The sequence below is a fragment of the Dendropsophus ebraccatus genome, chromosome 13, assembly GCF_027789765.1.
Source record: "Dendropsophus ebraccatus isolate aDenEbr1 chromosome 13, aDenEbr1.pat, whole genome shotgun sequence".
NCBI lineage: Eukaryota > Metazoa > Chordata > Amphibia > Anura > Hylidae > Dendropsophus > Dendropsophus ebraccatus.
In genome coordinates this window covers 70,554,647-70,572,548 of record NC_091466.1, presented here as the reverse complement: position 1 = coordinate 70,572,548, position 17,902 = coordinate 70,554,647, and the positions used below count along the sequence as shown (strand labels likewise).

Sequence of the window (17,902 nt, the reverse complement as noted above, 5' to 3'; positions counted from 1 at the left end):
TCAGTAAAGTAATATCTTTTCATGTTGCTTCTGATTAGGGATGGTCCGAACCTGCCGAGGTTCGGGTTCGTACGAGCCTGAACTCTCGGCAATGATTCCTGCTGTCTGCCCGCTCCGTGCAGAGGGTGGATACAGCCGGAGGACTGCCTGGAAAACTGGGATACAGCCATAGCCGTAGGCTGTTTTCCAGGTGGTCCTCCGGCTGTATCCACCCTCTCCACGGAACGGGCAGACAGCGGAAATCATTGCCGAGAGTTCAGGTTTGTACGAACCCGAACCTCGGCAGGTTCGGACCATCCCTACTTCTCATCTTTCCCCCAATTAACCTCTCATTGTGTCCTCTTGTTCTTAAGCTGTTTTTTTTTCTAAAACCACTTCCCTCCTGAACTATTATCCATTATACATATACAGCCCAGCATACCATTATATATATACAGCCCAGCATACCATTATATATATATATATATATATATATATATATATATATATATATATATATACAGCCCAGCGTACCATTATATATATATATATATATATATATATATATATACAGCCCAGCATACTATTATACATATACAGACCAGCATACTATTATAGATATATATACAGCCAAGCATACCATTATGTACATACAGCCCAGCATACCATTATATATATACAGCCCAGCATACCATTATATACATACAGCCCAGCATACCATTAGGGTCTGTTTACACCACAGAATCAGCAGAGATTCCACTCGGGACCCCCGCCAGTGGACTCCGCACCAAATCCCGCCTGCTCTCCGCACCTCTCTGCTCAAAGAATTGACGTGTCAAAAGTTTTTTTAAAGGGACAGTGTCCATTTAAACTACTGGTGTTTTGTAGATATAGGGAACCGGTACAGAAGACCATATGGAAATTGTGCAGAAGTATAGAGTACCCATATGCAACTCCACACTAAAACATGGACAACAATACGACGGCCTCCATACAGAACTCCACAAGTGCATGTCTACAGATATTTGAGAAATCCTGTGCAAGAAGCTCCAAACAGGTCAGTATAATTTTCATTAGAATTTCTAGATTCTCTTTAAATTTTGAATGTTAGTTTAGTTATGTAATTGTTATGTTATGTAATTGGGTTCTTACCTAGTGATACATTCTATGCCTTACATATTATATTCTGTTGTAGGCTATGTTCAGACCTCCCAAGAGACCGGCCGTTCCGTGACCTGGCCGGTCTCTGAATTGATCTTTAGGGCCACAGAGTTCTGATGCATCAGAACTCCCCACTGCACACTATGGAGTGAGCGTCCAGAGCCGCTCGCTCCACAGGGTGCACTGACAGGGTTTTCTGCGGCCGCTATTCAATGACATATCAGTTGTTTGCGGCGCAGCTAGGGGTTACTGTGCAACAACAGCCGTAGTAGTTTTATGAAAATATACATAGTCTGAACATAGCCATACAATGTATACATTTCTGTAATTCTCTAAGTAACTAGAATTGCATCATTGTTGCAGTGTAGATCTCATATCCCTATAGCAGCGCTTCTCAAACTTTTTCTAGTGGAGCCTCACCCAACAGACCAAGGCAATGCCGGGGCCTCACCAGACTGACCAAGAGGATGGCTGGGCCTCACTATCTGTGGTGAAAGTCCATTTAAAAGCTGAAAATAATGCTAGGGCTACCTTTCACCCGTCTCCCAAGCTCTAGATACTAATAAAGCAAGTAAAAAAAAATAATAATGTTGCTAAAGTGGAGATTTTTGCAGACAGCAAAAAGACTGTGTAGATCATAGTTACTTTTGTTAAAACTAACTCACTAGCTGGGCCTCACCAACAACTAGGGGGCGCCTCACTGGTGCACTGCCCTATAGGATTCCTGCCTCATTCTGTCTAGGAACAATCAGTCCAGTATCTACATTGTATCCCTGAGCACTTTCCTCTATGTGGAGGGCCCCTGCCCAAGAATGTGAGTAGCACTTCCTTGTCCTTCAGGGGGAGGGACGGCCGGACTCACTGTGCAGCCGCCACTTTATAGCCTGGTACAGTAAATGCTACAGGCAGCTTCCATCCTGTGCTTATACAAGAAGAAGACATGGGAGTGTGGAGCTTTATTACTGGGGCTGCTCTTCTGCTCCTGATCCTGGTCGCCATCTGTTTCCTTCTGTACTGTGGATATATATACTACACCCACGTGAAGTATGATCACATCCCTGGACCCCCCCGAGACAGGTAAGAAGCTAGGAGGAGATACGTAGAGAAGTAGTAATATTATACTGCCACACTAATATAGTAAGAGCTTACAATGACACTAGGCCCTAGGATTGGGATGGGGGCATAAGCCTTGTTAGTAGATGGTGCACATCTCTACCTATCTTACACAGTACTAGTATCTACACTCTCTGCTCCATATGCCCTTCCATTCCCCTAATATATACCACGTTGACAAAGGTTTATCTGGACTGAAATGTTTAATTTTACGGATATCATCGGGAACCACCTAAAATTCACTAACATTGGGTGAATGTAGCACTCAAGTGCTATAGTACATCATCCATCAATGATAGAGGGTGGTTAAAAGACTAAAAAGTAATAAATATTATAACTAAGCAAATGATTGTATATTGTTACATGTAGCGTGCCGTGGTCCCTTAGTGCCACAATTGGCCACTTATTGGGTGTTCGGAGCCTCTGCTCCTATGTTGCTGATATACCTGTTGGCGCTATAGAGGCTCCTGTGTTGCTCTGTGCCGACAGTCACCTGTTGTAGCCAGCCATAGAAGTAGACTGGTGTTGCACAGTACTACTGCTGTAGTAGGAGTACGCATCCCATTGATCAGCACCTGTTTCTCCCGGCATTTCAAACACAAGTAGGCCTCCACTTTAGTTAACCTTACCCATATTCCCCACTGGTCATCCGGCTTAATGGAAAGGAAAGCAGACAGCGGGATTTCTTCCCCCATGCCATGCGTCGGGCGGTGCCATGTTCATAGCACAACCTCATAAGGTGAGCAGCATTATGTTCAATATAACCATTGCTATCTACAGTCCGCAGTAATACAAGAAGTCTCCTAGTGTCTTATTATCTATTTCTAGTGGACCTGGGAGCATTTGAGTTTAAGTCCCTCTCGGCATCCTGTTCAGTCACTTCTCCACCCTCCTTCTATGACAAGTACTTTGGTATATAGCATGTCAATAGATTTCATAAAACAGGTCAAATAAGTTTCTCCCAATTTTTTATTTTTTGTAGCTGCTATAACCAGTAAGAAGGTAAGGGCCTTATTACATAGAGCAATGATCTGTGTAATCATGCTGATTATTGTTGTTTAAACCTGCCTAAAAATCATTGGCCACCATCGTGCATTGCTATGTGTTGTGGTGTGCGGCTGACGACTGATGAATACTTACCTGCCGCCTTTCCCTGCTCACCACTGATGCTTCTGGCCTAGACAGAAGGCCAATCACTGGTCCTGTCCCAGCCAGTGATTGACTGAGCAGCTTGTCATTAAAGAGACGAGGCCAGAAGCATCAGCAGTAAGCGGGGAGAGGCTGCAGGACACTGGGGGAGAATAGGTAAGTATAACCTTTATATAACTATATACAGCATATATCTATATATAAATACACAGCCCTTGCTGCATGAATATCAAGTCGAGCCTAGCAGATTGGCGCTAACTTACTTGGAAATGTTGGGCCATGTAATACGGCCCTAAGGTGTCACACCACATCTCTCAATCTTTTTATGTATATATAGTATATTAACGCCTGGGTTTCAATGCATATTGGACTCCATTGTCACAAAAAGCTAAATTGCCACATGTCATTTACAGCTGTAATCGTACTTGGATTGATGCCTAGTAACAGCACAAGGGAATAAATAATAATAATTTTGTACAATGCTGATTTTGCAGTTTTCTCTTTGGACATTCATCCACATTAATAAATCTGACGAAGCAGAATATTTTGGCATTTGACACCTTCCTGGAATGGTAAGTTTGACCAATTACAGGTGGTAATTCACACCTCTTTTCCTCTCAGGTCCTAGACTTCTGTGCCCCCAGGGTATCTCTAGATTGGTGCCCCGGCTCCTTTGTTTTGAATGGAGTTTTGTGTCGGTGTGTGACCTGCAGCTCCCTGCATTCTCTCACGTGCCGATCCAAGGCTTCATTCAAAACATAGGAGCAGCGGCACAGCAGTCGAACCCCCCCGCAATCTCATACTTGTCCAATATCCTGTGGATAGGGGACAAGTAAGGTTAAATTGCAAAGTCAGTGTCTGATTCTGTCTGATAAGAAGTCTGAGGACATGATTGGGAATATAAGCCTATTTTAGGGTTATTGCCCCTCGTAAGTACAGGGGCAGGGTAGACTGGATTCAAAGAGGCCTATTGGAATGGGACCAAGAAGATAATGTTTCTCCTTGAGATGAGCATCCTAAAGATGTATGGAGACTTATAGGGTTACTCCTGCTCCACTGGGAATTCTAGGAAGAAGAAAAAGCAAAGCAGATTTTTGATGCCACCTTTTGGGGATAGCTTTTCCTTTAGATCAGTGTCTGACTCTGATAAGAAGTCTTAGGGCATGGCGGGGAATGTAAGATGAAAGGTCTCTCTGCTGCCAGATAGCACCTATTGTTTATTGGCTGAAACAGCTGTTTATAAGACTCTCTTTCTAGAGAGTTGTCTGGCTTGGCCTTGGAGATGATTTGTTAGTTTAAACTGCACCCTAGTAGTCAGAGTAGTTTGGCTAACAAAGTGTGGCTCCTGCTCTGTCAGACCAGGCCGGTCTCCCTGTCCGTTAGAATGGCCAAAATGTAATGCTACAGAGAATTGCCAGAAGCAACTTCACCCAACTTGGAACTTCAGCAATAAGCTGATTTCTTCATCCTACAAGGGATTTCTTGAATCTAAAGACTGCTGCCAACATTAGGTAATTCACTAGAATACATAGGAGATCCTGCTGTGTCATAACAGCATTTCTTTTCTAGGGCTGAAAGGTATGGTCCTCTGATACGGATCAATGGATTACACAGGGTAGTGGTCCTTGTTCTCAGCTCAGAAGGAGTTAAGGCAAGTAACCAAACTGGTCAGTTTGTCTTCTGTTCCTGTATCCTCCTGATTGTCTTCTGTTCATGTATCCTCCTGATTGTCTTCTGTTCCTGTATCCTCCTGATCTATAATTTCAAATTACTGCATTGATTATCTATCTATCTATCTATCTATCTATCTATCTATCTATCTACATATCTACACCTCTGCGATATATCTAGTCCTTCATATACTAATGTAGCTCCTCCACTATACAATTTGGGTTATTTTTCCCTATATAGATACCAGGGCTGTATACTTATAAAAGCAAATAATCACACAGCAGAGATCAATACTTGCCATTTCATCTTGTATAGTTTCATCATGTTTCTTTTTTTTTTTTTACAGGAAATATTGATGTCACCAAAATATACCAAAGATCCCTTCTATAAAAATATTGATATCATGTTTGGAGCGAGGTAACTACATTGCATCCATTTTGTTGGTTGCTCTGATAGTCTTTATTGAAAACTATCCTACTGTTCTGTGTGTCCAGCTCTAATGTAGACTTCACAGGCTTATTTTTCAATAGTTCTCTTCCTAGTAATCTGCATATTTTTTACCATGTTGCATTGTCTGAAGAGAAGACTCCATACACTAAATGGGTCTTTTTCATTACAAACAGTACATCCCTGCCATAGGCACAGACTACAAACCCAGAGTCACACTCTCTTCAGTCAGCCCCCCACTTCTTGTCACCATCTATTCAGTATGCCCAAGGGCTATCCTGAGTTTGTTTGTTTGTAGTCTAAAACAATCTTAACAACCATGAATATGCTATATGTATAAGTATACTGTATGCTTTACAGTGGTCATTGCATATAAAATGGGCTTAAAAGCTAACCTTCGAAAGGCCTCCATGTCTGCCATGGTGAATGTGCTTGTACAGTCTCCCTCAGGAAGGCTGCTACTAGTCATTTTCTGATAACCATTGTGGCAAAGCTGTTTCTATCCCTAGTGGCCCAGTGGCATACAATCTGGTCCTTAGTGAGTGGGAATGTCAATAGCAAAGTCTATATGTGTGTTTGTGTGTGTGTGTGAGTGTATTCAGTACAGTTTTTATTGTTTTTGTTCTCTTTGTAGATTCATGGGGAAGGGATTACTGACAGATCTAAATTATGAGCACTGGCACAAACAGAGGAGGATTATGGATCCAGCATTCAGCAGAACGTAAGGACCCATGGCTAATACAATCATATCATACACACCTTTTCAAAAAGTTTCCCCAAGATGTCTACCTCCACAGAAAGAAGCAAGATGTGTTTTCCAGGAGTTTTTCATTTGTCATGATAAGCCGTCAATGTCTGATGGGTGAAGCTCTGATACTTAGAATCCTTTATAATCAGCTGTTTGCCATAGCCGTTTCCGCACAGAGCCATGAGCAGACAGCTCCATGTGTTGTGTAGTGGCCATGGTGGGGTACTGCATCTCCTACTAATGCGCTATTGCTCTGGCAAAACCCGATCGACAGGGAAGCCGGGTGTCAGAATTCAGAATTGCTTTTTTCTTTCCAGTTACCTGATAGGATTAATGGGAACCTTCAATGAAAAAGCAGAAGATCTGGTGGACACACTAGGGGACAAGGCAGATGGAAAATGTCAGGTTGGGATGCACAATATGCTTAGCAGGGTCACGCTGGATATAATAGCCAAGGTAACTATGGACAATCATAATACAATGGATGGTACCTACCAAAGTGCTCCAAGGAATGATATGGCCATGGGTGCCAAGGCTTATTGATGTTTGGGGGGGGGGGGGGGGGGAGAGAAGGCTCGCCTGTCTGGTCCAATGTCTAAAACTTTCCTTTTCCAGGTTGCCTTTGGGATGGAGCTGAATTCCCTTCATGATGATCAGACGCCATTTCTCAGAGCCATCTCTACTGTCATGAGAGGAATGGTGGAAACACGGAATCCTTTTACACAGGTATATATTTCCCTGCTTTACTGAGGGCATTGCTGACCTTGGGCCTCCCCCAATACCCACATAAATCCCCCCGCCTTCTACCCAATAACGACACTGCACAGATTTCAGATAAAATGGCCACAGCAGCCGTTTATTAATACAACATAAAACATACAATAATATCATAGAATATTTTTTTTACCATAACCAAGTGGGTGGTCCTCAAAGCCTAAAAAAGATCTTACTGGTGGTCCCAATCCATCACTGCACACACCCTGTTACCTGCAGCTCACAAGCACCAAGCAGTAAGTAGTAGTCAGCTTTTGCCTTACCTCGCTTCTTTACCGATTTCCAGTAAACCAAAACTTAGTAAGGCTTAGTTGTCTACACTGCCAGTCCCCAAAAAATCTGCCACCATTGAACCATTTATTGCCACCCAACTTTAAGGAACCTCCACTGCGACAACCAGAAAGAATGGGTGGGAAATTCCAGCAGCTGCCCAAACCTCAAAAGGTACCCCCCCCCAGTGCACCACTTAAATACCCCCCCATACCTATCACACCCCCTACCCCACTAATCAATCTTCCCCTGACCCCTAACATTTAGCCTCATAACCTCCACCCAAAACCTTAACCCCTCAAACCCAGTCATGCACCAAAATTTTGCAGGAAATTTCTTGAGACAATCTCTGATAAAATTTTATAGGGGTTTCCAGTAGCAAAACAGACAAATCCTGTTTGTGACGCCACGCGGAGTGGTGCTGCAGCCTAGGGCACTGCAGGGGTTGTGTGCAACTGGTGAGCTCTGGTGTTTTGGGGCAACTTATCACGGTAGTACCCACCCCCCAGACAAACGGGCACTGGACCTTGATAAAACTGGTGTGAGGTGCAAGTGCAGGTACAGTGCAGGAGATGACCAGAACTTAAAACAGGAGTTAAGCTTAACTTCAGTGCAATACACAGTATAACAATAAACTGCCCACAGGTGCTAGTGCAAGAAAAACAATACTTTAGACAAAACCCTTAAGGTAGACTTGAGAGAGTATGAAAAGAGAAGACTTGTGTGCGAGGGTAGTATGGGGGCCGGATAGGAGCCCTTGCCTAGTCAGTATCAGTTCTCTGCCAGAATGTGTGTTAAAACTGCTTGAAGAAGAACTTCTCGTACTCACGTATATATATATATATATATATATACATATATATATATAGGTATATCTGATCGCCTTCTGCCTACACAAGTTCAGAGGCCGCCATGTGAGGTAGTGCGAGTCTTAGGTCTCTTTCTCTAGGTCGAGCTCCCACTGAAGATTTCCCCAGGTGGATGAGCGCGGGTCAGTAAGGTGCCTCAGCTTCTAGCATCTTTGCCTTACTGGGGATTAGTCCTTCTGACTCTCCTTTTGGGGCGGCTGTCCTGACTGAAGAATCCTCTGCTTAGACAAGTGATGGTCCTAGTCTTCCGGTCACCCCACCTCTGAAGCTTAGCACTGCATAGTGGCTGTTAGTCCAGCCTAAACTGAGCACTCCTCTCCCTTCTCTGGCTAGTTCACAACTAAACTAACTATAGGAACTTCATATTTTCTGTTCTTGTCACATGGTATGTTGATGCAAACGGCCTAGTGTCACGTGACTTTCCCCGTATGCCATATCAACCCCAATAGCCGTCAAGCTTTTGGCTGGGGTCAGTTAGTCACTTCCCTTCTAGGTGTGTGTTCTCCCTCTACCTTCAAGAGGGAAGGACGTGTTCTCTGCTGCTCCTCCGGGAGAAGGCCGCAACTCAGTGTGATCCACCTAACTACCTCTGAGATGTATTCCGGTCCAGTCCAGACCAGTCTCATCCTCAAGAACCTTACTTCACCTCAAGATCTGGGTACATTTCTCAAGTCGCTATCTTCATCTCATCGCTAACAGCAAGTATTCCCCTCAGTATCTTCATACCCAGCATCATTCTCAGGGAACTACTACTCCCATCCTGCGTTAAGATTCCTCTCAACCAAAGGGACACTACCACACTACGGCCTGTTGCAACATCACCCATCTCCTCAGTTGTATTCAAGTTTGCCTATCACTTGTTACATCCAGAGACTGTTGCTATTCACAACCTCCGTGTTAATAAACGTACAACTCCCGTTGTTTCTGAACCCTGGCATTGGTCTAGTTATTGGTGCCTTGACTTAGGGCAACGAAGAATTGTTGGGGTCCCGCATGGTTAGGTTCTCGTGTGTTAGTCACCTCCCCTCGTGCTATAACTGTGACATAACATCTGGCAAGTGGCAACCCGGGTCCTACCTACCACTACCAACAACTACTACTACAGTATCTGTGTTGAGTGCATCACAAAGGACCCTTAGTGCTGTGGCTGGCACCCACATTTTACATCCAACTCTTCCTGTGTGCTGTAGACTTTTTGTTTGAAGGGAAAGAGGGAGAGAGAGAGAGGGAGAGAGTGCATGGAGTTCAGCACCCTGTAAAACTATATTATATAGCAGCAGGAACAATTGTGTGTGTGCAGTCCTGGCACAGATCTGCTGTTCCCTGCTGCTGTTTTACAGTCCTACCTCTTCCACAGTACACTCCAGGGAAGCAGGACTTTATTAGAGACGTCAGGAAGAATATCAAACTCCTAAGGAAAACTGGCCAAGAATGCATCGAGAGAAGGATGAAGGCCATTCAGGATGGGGAAGACATTCCTGTGGATATCCTCACACAGATTCTTAAAGGGGCAGGTTTGTATTTAAAATATAAAGATGATTATGCAGAAATAATGTTTGTTGGTTTTGTTGTTTTTTTTTCTTTTTCCTTCTGGGTTTAAACAGGATGTGTGGCCTCTTAAAAAAAAAAAAAATCTTTCTCCATAGATTTAGATGCTTTGTATTTGTTTTTTTTCTTGGCTCTTCTGATCCCAATTAAATGAACAGCCCAAGTGGGATCGGTACTGTATGTAATATTCTAGGTCCAGAGCCATTCACAATTCACTAATTCTGTTGTCTCTTCTTCTCCTTCCATTTGTTTTTTCAGAGTTGGAAGATGGCTGCAATTTGGAGAATTTAATCGATAACTTTGTCACCTTCTTTATTGCGGGTGAGTAAATCTCAGTGATAATCTATGGGCTTTATTTTTGTTGTGTCTCTTTTTATTGAGGTTTATAAATCACGCCTGGGTGACTATTGGTTTCAGGACAAGAAACGACGGCCAACCAGCTGTCTTTTGCTGTGATGGAATTGGCGCGATACCCCGAGATCCTGACGAGGTAAAGCAGCTTCATGCAGCAATGTAACAGCAATTCTACTACAGCTCTGATAATATTCCTGCTTCCTCAGGGTCCAGACTGAAGTGGATGAAGTTATCGGCTCCAAAAGAGACATCGACTATGAAGATCTTGGAAAGCTGCAATATCTGTCCCAGGTACTGATGACAGTAATAGAATTTATGTAGGAATACACACATGACACAGTGCAGCCCTTAATAACCCTTAGCAGAAAGTTGGGCCCCATCCAGGTTAGAGGCTTGGAACAAAGTAGACCCAGGCGGGCTTGTGAGCAACCATGGCTCTCGGCCCTTTCGGTTTGCCTGAATGACCAAAAATAGTTCTATGGATTTTGTCCAGCAATAAACTTGTCTTGCGCTCTCACTAACAAGAATGAGGACTGCGTTTACATGTTACTATGACTGCAGTTTACTTTACTTGTGTTCTAGTAGACCTTGCCTAAGGGCCAAGACTGCCTCCCCCATTTGTTCTCAACAGAGCTCAGTTTAGCAGCTATAGTGTATTTTCCCTACATCTCGAAATAATTAATTTATTTAAAAAAAATTTAAAAAAATAAAGAGGATGTTCCGCCCAACTGAAAAACAGCAGGACAGTGGGGGAGAATAATAAGCAAGCAAACTTACCCATCCCCATGCCTCCTTTGCACCACTCCAGGGTCCAGTTGACAGTCACTGGATGTCATCTACAATTGAAAAATGGGTCCGTCACATACCCGTCTCTCCCAGCTGCAACCTCAGGTCACCGGCAGCTGTCAACAGGACCCGGAGATGTGCTATGGGGCACAAGGAGAGGTTAGTTTGCTTTGTTTAATATTTTCCACCCCCCCCCCATCTCTCTTCTGTTTCTCAGTTTGGTGGGACTTCTCCTTTAAAAGAATGAGAATGTCAGAGAACAATTATATTTTGTGGCTTTTTTTTTTTTTTTTTACCAGGTCTTAAAGGAAACCTTGAGATTATACCCAACAGCCCCTGGTACATCAAGAATCGCAGATGAGGAATTAATTATTGAAGGAGTAAAGATACCACCTAGAACAACTCTCTGGGTAGGTGATAGACTATCTGGATCCACAGTATCCCAGCAGGCCTGCTATTGTGGTGGTGAGCCCCAGGTGATGATGTTATATCGGAGGACTGGCCAGTCACTTGCTAGATGGTGAAGTGTGACCACTCCAGTGGTGGTTGGCCAAGGTACAGCCGGACCTTGAGGTGTTATATCATGATGCCAGTGCTGGTTGGGCACACAGGTGTGAGGGCAATTATGATGTTTCTCTTGATAAAGCACTTGGAATACAGTGTACAGTACAGTCATGCTGACTGAGTAGCGTAGTGAGTGATACAGAGAAGCAGAGTAGCAGAGAGGAGGATGCCGTGAGAGTCTCAACCCAAGTAGTACTGTGCTCTGCTGGCATATTGGAGGATGAGGTAAAAGAATACTTAGAAGAAGAAGAATACTTGTGCTTGTATATTGACCTTTGCTAGTCTTCACACCACCTTATGCCCACTAGATTTGGCTGAACCATCCTAGAGGGTGACACAAGGCCCAGACCTTGTTACCTGGGATGAGCGGAATACTGAGGGTTCCCTGCTGACAACCACGCTGCAAGATAGAGTTCCTAGGGTTACTGCAACTTTGCTCTATCCGGATCAGTTCCTAGCTTCTGTGGCTGTGGATACTGTCCTGCTCTGTGACTCTCCTAGTCCACGGCGTGGGTTGAGATGGTCTCTGACTTGTCCTCTCCTGAAAGGATTTAACACTGCATAGTGTTGTATAGAGTTACTGATAAGAAAACTTCGCTGTCCTGTCTTGCGTTCTACCCATGCGGTGTTCTAGCTAAGACTGACCCTTGAGGGTAAAGGGACCTGGCAGAGGGCCAGGGCCCAGAGAGGACCACTGTAAAGAGCTATCTAGCTTGCGCCCTTCCTCTACAATGTCCAACACGAAAGACCCTTGCACTTCCTCTACCCATGTGACTTCCTTCCTCAGCGTAACTAACATGCGCTTTGAGTGGATGAAGAGTACAATAGAAGAAGTAAAGAGGCAGATGATAGGAGAGAAGAAGAACAGATTCCTATTGGTTCGCAGATCCCTGTGACATACAAAGAAACAATAACCCTTTACACACTTCAGCTTTGCGGCATCTGAACACACGTATCTAATACAGCAACATCTAGTGGAAAAACTTTAGCACTACTTTCATCACCACCTAAGTACAATAAGTACAGGGTTTTACGAAGGCTGTATATAATAGTAACACCCGTGGTAGGACAGTATTAATCTAGAATACGAACTGGAGAGAATGGAACCGCTGCACATCCCCATCTATGGCTGATACTAATGCCGCTAGGCCTATATTAAAAATCAACACCAGAGTGTCTGTATATGAATTGATCAAGCCATATTGCCCTGTGTACCACCCCGCAGGTCCTCTGGTCCACACGGGTCCCTACGCTAACTCCACACCGTGTCGGTCAGCGACCGCCAACCCCGCAAAGCGTGCACGTGCTGGGAAGGGAGGCCATGGAACGGCCCTGCAACCCCAATGTCACAGGACCAGACCCAAAAAAGCCCCACCAAAACCCAGCCAGCACCACCGGCGGGGAAGGCTGCCCCCAAACGACACAAGTATGGATATGGTATTACACTTATCATTGCTGCTCTCACAGAATGGGGAAGACATAGGGTCCAGACATGTGAGCACAGACATATCCTGCTAATTTTGGTCATGTGGGTCTTATAAAGGAGTGCTAGCTGTTCAGAGAGGGAGAACTGTAAAACACGAACTGGAGAGAATGGAACCGCTGCACATCCCATCTATGGCTGATACTAATGCCGCTAGGCCTATATTAAAAATCAACACCAGAGTGTCTGTATATGAATTGATCAAGCCATATTGCCCTGTGTACCACCGCGCAGGTCCTCTGGTCCACACGGGTCCCTACGCTAACTCCACACCGTGTCGGTCAGCGACCGCCAACCCCGCAAAGCGTGCACGTGCTGGGAAGGGAGGCCATGGAACGGCCCTGCAACCCCAATGTCACAGGACCAGACCCAAAAAAGCCCCACCAAAACCCAGCCAGCACCACCGGCGGGGAAGGCTGCCCCCAAACGACACAAGTATGGATATGGTATTACACTTACCATTGCTGCTCTCACAGAATGGGGAAGACATAGGGTCCAGACATGTGAGCACAGACATATCCTGCTAATTTTGGTCATGTGGGTCTTCCTCTACCCATGTGACTTCCTTCGTCAGCGTAACTAACATGCGCTTTGAGTGGATGAAGAGTACAATAGAAGAAGTAAAGAGGCAGATGATAGGAGAGAAGAAGAACAGATTCCTATTGGTTCGCAGATCCCTGTGACATACAAAGAAACAATAACCCTTTACACACTCCAGCTGTGCGGCATCTGAACACACGTATCTAATACATCAACATCTAGTGGAAAAACTTTAGCACTACTTTCATCACCACCTAAGTACAATAAGTACAGGGTTTTACGAAGGCTGTATATAATAGTAACACCCGTGGTAGGACAGTATTAATCTAGAATGGGGCCATCAAACCCAGGCCCCTCAGCTGTTGTAAAACTACAATTTCCATCATGCTTGGACAGCCAAAGCTTTAGCCTAGTTTTATAACAGCTGTGGGCCTGGGTCTGACACCGGTGGTCTAGAACATTCAAAATTTCTCTAAAGTTTTAAACAATCTAATAAATAACATTGGACTTCTTTACTATACTATGAATAGACTTCATAGACATCATACAATCCATTGGGAATTCTTAGCTTTCTGGTGATTTCTTCTCTTTGTAGTTTAATACTTACATCATGGGTCGAATGGAAAATTTTTATCAAGATCCCTTGATCTTCAACCCAGATAGGTTTCATCCTGATGCTCCCAAGTAAGTGCAGTGCCCCTAGTGGAATATAATGTTATCGCCCAGTACATTATACAGTGACTATATATCAGTGTTTCTTACAGGCCTGGCTATGCTTACTTTCCATTTTCTCTTGGACCACGATCATGTATTGGACAAGTATTTGCTCAGGTAAGTTAAAATTAAGAACTGAATAAAAATGTTCATAACAAATTAATATTTCTTAGTAGCATCATTGTTAAATATGTTTAATATGTTCGTAAGTGACATAGGAGAAGGTTTGGTAGGTAAAGTTTGTCTGTTTGCTGACGACACAAAAGTGTGCAATAGGGTTGATATTCCTGGAGGTGTCAGTAATATGGAAAATGATTTAGCGTTGCTAGACAGTGGAAATTGAAGTTCAAGGTTTCCAAATGTAAAATAATGCACTTGGGGAGGAGAAATCCTCTATCCGAGTATCACATCGGCAGTACTGTGTTGGAAAAAGACTTCAGAAGAGAAGGATTTAGGGGCAGTGATTTCTGACAGCCTTAAAATGAGTCACCAGTGCAACCAGGCGGTGAGGAAAGCAAATCGTATGGTGGGGTGTGTATATATATGATATGCTGGGATGTATATATATATATATATATATATATATATATATATATATATATATATATATATATATAATGGTATGCTGGGGTGTATAGCTAGAGGTATAACCAGTAGGAAGAGGGAGATTGTGATCCCGCTGTATAGAGCTCTGGTGAGGCCACATCTGGAATACTGTGTCCAGTTCTGGAGACCTCACCTAAGAAAGGACATTGATAAAATAGAAGGAGTCCAAAGATGGGCTACAAAAATGGTGGAGGGTGTGAGGCATAAATCATATCAGGAGAGACTTAAGGATTTGAATCTGTATAGTCTGGAGGAAAGTCCTTTAAGTATGTTAAAGGACTAAATAAGGTTCAAGAGGGGAGTGTTTTTAGTAAAAAACTGAGCTCAAGAACAAGAGGTGGTTGGTAAATCTACAATAACAGAATTTAAACCCGCCTGGGATAAACATATATCTATCCTAAGATTATAAGAAAGAAAATCCTAAAAGGGCAGACTAGATGGACCCAGTGGTCTTTTTCTGCCGACAGTCTTCTATGTTTCTATGTTTCTAAGCAGTCCAATTAGTTTTTTTGCCCATATAACATACACTCAACATTACTGGTCCTACAGTGCCATCTGTTTCATTTCAGCACAGCTGCATATTTATATTCTGTTACTGTGGTTACGTCATGTGACCAATAGAAAAACACACAGATTTATGTGTCACAGGAAGTTGTGTTTCTTGGGTCAGCTGGCCTCCTGTGAACCACAGGATGACATCATCAGCCATCAGATCCCTCCCGGCAGCTCACAGAGCCCTCTTCACCCAGCTCTAGCTGTATGCTGCTGTTATCTGTATGGAATCAGGATATATAGTTTGTAATCTGTGATGTTATATATATATATATATATATATATATATATATATATCTCTATCTCTATCTCTATCTCTATCTATCTATCTATCTATCTATCTATATATATATATATATATATATATATATATATATATATATATATATACACACACACACACACACAGGGGTTTGCAATAAATTAAATATCAATAAAAAGTTATTGTTTTTCCAGTAATTCAATTTAAAAAGTGACCTCATATATTCTATAGAGTCATTACATACAGAGTGAACTTTTTCAAGCGTTTATTTTTGTTAAAGTTGATGATTATGGATTACAGCCAAGAAAAACCCCAAAGTCAGTATTTCATAAAATTTGAATAATTAACCCCAAACTCCTGCAGTAGCTTCCTAAGTGTTATAAAAGGTCCCTTAGTCTGGTTCAGTATGCAACACAATCACGGGGAGACTGCTGACTTGACAGATGTCCAGAAGGCCATGTCCAGTCATTCACACACTCCACAAGGAGGGTAAGCCACAAAAGTTGCTAAAGAAGCTGGCTGTTCTCAGAGTGCTGTATCAAAGCATAATAGTGGAAAGTTGAGTGGAAGGAAAAAGTGTGGTAGAAAAAGGTGCACAAGCAATTGGGAGAACTGCAGTCTTAACAGGATTGTAACGAAAATGCCATTCAAAGAGTGCCCTGCTGCTGGAGTCAGTGCTTCCAAAGCCACAATCACATTCAGACGTCTACAAGACGTGGCCTACAAGTGTTGCATCCCATGTGTTACTCCTGACCAATAAACAACGACAGAAGCATCTTATATGGGCCAAGGGAAAGAAGAACTGGACTGCTGATCAGTGGTCCAAGGGGCTGATTTCAGATGAAAGTAAATTTTGCATTTCATTTGGAAATCTCGGTCCCAGAGTCTGGAGGAAGAGTGGACAGGCTGTACACAATCCAAGCTGCTGGAGGTCTAGTGTGAAGTTACCACAATCAGTGATGGTTTGGGGAGCCATGTCATCTGCTGGTGGAGGTTCACTGGGTTTCATCAACACCAACGCTGCCGTCTTCCTGGAAATTTTAGAGCACTTCATGCTTCCCTGTGCTGGAAAGATTTTTGGAGATGGAATTTACTTCCAGCAGGATTTGGCACCTGTCCACACGGCCAAAAGTAACAATCCCTGGTTTACTAACCACAGCATCACTGGGCTTGATTGGCCAGCAAACTTGCCAGTCCTTAACCCCATAGAGAAATTATGCAGTATTCAGGCCATCAGCTGGTCGCTCCCATGCCGCATTGATGCCGTCATTCATGCAAAAGGTGCCCCGACCAAGTATTGAGGGCATTTACTGTACAGACATTTCATTTGGTCGACATTTTGGTATTAAAAACATTTTTTTTCAGTTGGTTTTATATAATATTGTAATTTTCAGAAATACTGACTTTTGGGTCTTTCTTGGCTGTAATCCATAATCATTAACAGAAATAAACGCTTGAAAAAGTTTACTCTGTATGTAATGACTCTATAGAATATATGAGGTCACTTTTTGAATTGCATTACTGGAAAAAAACCCTTTTTGTTATTATTCTAATTTATTGCAAACCACTGTGTATATACATATATATATATGCCCTATATAACATCTCTGTTCTCTCCATAAAGATGGAGGCCAAGGTGGTCATGGCCAAGCTTCTGCAGAGATTTGAGTTCGAGCTGGTGGAAGGACAAAGCTTTGAGATCTTGGATACCGGGACTCTGCGTCCTAAGGATGGTGTCATCTGCAGACTGAGACCTCGAGGAGAACAAAAATCCAGAAAACAATAATCTAATAAACACCATCCTATAGAAACAGGTTTAAAGAAACCTGTGGATTTTGTAAAGTGATAACTACAAACTATAGATATATAACGTGTGATCCTCGGCTTTTTGCAAGTATTATTGCAGGTCTCCAATGCTTTACAATGGTTTTTCCCATAATTAAAGGGAATGTGTCTTATTGTATAAATAATGTTTTTGTCTTAAACATATTTTTAAAGAATTTTTGGTGGCATTGTCCATTCTCCATTTTTCTTTCTATATTATAAAATAATCCAGAAATCTTGCAGTTTTCATTCTCACCACTGGGGTTAAAACTAGGCAGAGATTTCCTTTTGTGTCCGTGGTGATAAGAAGAGGCTGCTGTAAATTGATCTGTACAGCATTGCAGCGTCACCAGTAGATTGATAGCATCAATATAATACAGTAGTAGCTCCCTGTGGAATGATCTTTTCAAAGGTCACAGAGCGTGCTCAATGATGTTTTACATTCATCTCAAAGGGACAGAGTCTGTCTATTGTTGTCTATGTCAATG

The 17,902-nt window shown here is 43.0% G+C and overlaps 1 protein-coding gene across 2 annotated transcripts; it reads left to right on the top strand.

Moving 5' to 3' along the window:
* The first annotated feature begins 577 nt into the window (after positions 1-577).
* Positions 578-17,592, top strand: LOC138771557 (cholesterol 24-hydroxylase-like). Of its 2 annotated transcripts, none has more exons than XM_069951376.1 (15): positions 578-1,036; positions 3,897-3,974; positions 4,972-5,053; positions 5,420-5,490; positions 6,155-6,241; positions 6,586-6,724; positions 6,884-6,994; positions 9,539-9,695; positions 9,988-10,050; positions 10,147-10,219; positions 10,290-10,374; positions 11,169-11,279; positions 14,052-14,140; positions 14,221-14,287; positions 17,215-17,592. In XM_069951376.1, exons 1-15 carry the CDS (start codon positions 927-929, stop codon positions 17,374-17,376), a joined length of 1,485 nt encoding a protein of 494 aa, XP_069807477.1. In that variant the 5' UTR covers positions 578-926; the 3' UTR covers positions 17,377-17,592. The 2 variants fall into 2 exon arrangements, with proteins under 2 accessions (XP_069807477.1, XP_069807476.1); XM_069951375.1 differs by lacking the exon at positions 578-1,036 and adding an exon at positions 1,801-2,217 and having other exon boundaries at positions 17,215-17,591.
* Positions 17,593-17,902: the final 310 nt, after the last annotated feature.

Coding starts and splice junctions, on each gene's coding strand:
- LOC138771557 (XM_069951375.1), top strand. CDS start 2,081: ATGGGAGTGTGGAGCTTTATTACTGGGGCTGCTCTTCTGCTCCTGATC. Junction 2,218..3,896: donor CCTGGACCCCCCCGAGACAG/GTAAGAAGCTAG, acceptor CTGATTTTGCAG/TTTTCTCTTTGGACATTCAT. Junction 14,141..14,220: donor TTTCATCCTGATGCTCCCAA/GTAAGTGCAGTG, acceptor TGTTTCTTACAG/GCCTGGCTATGCTTACTTTC.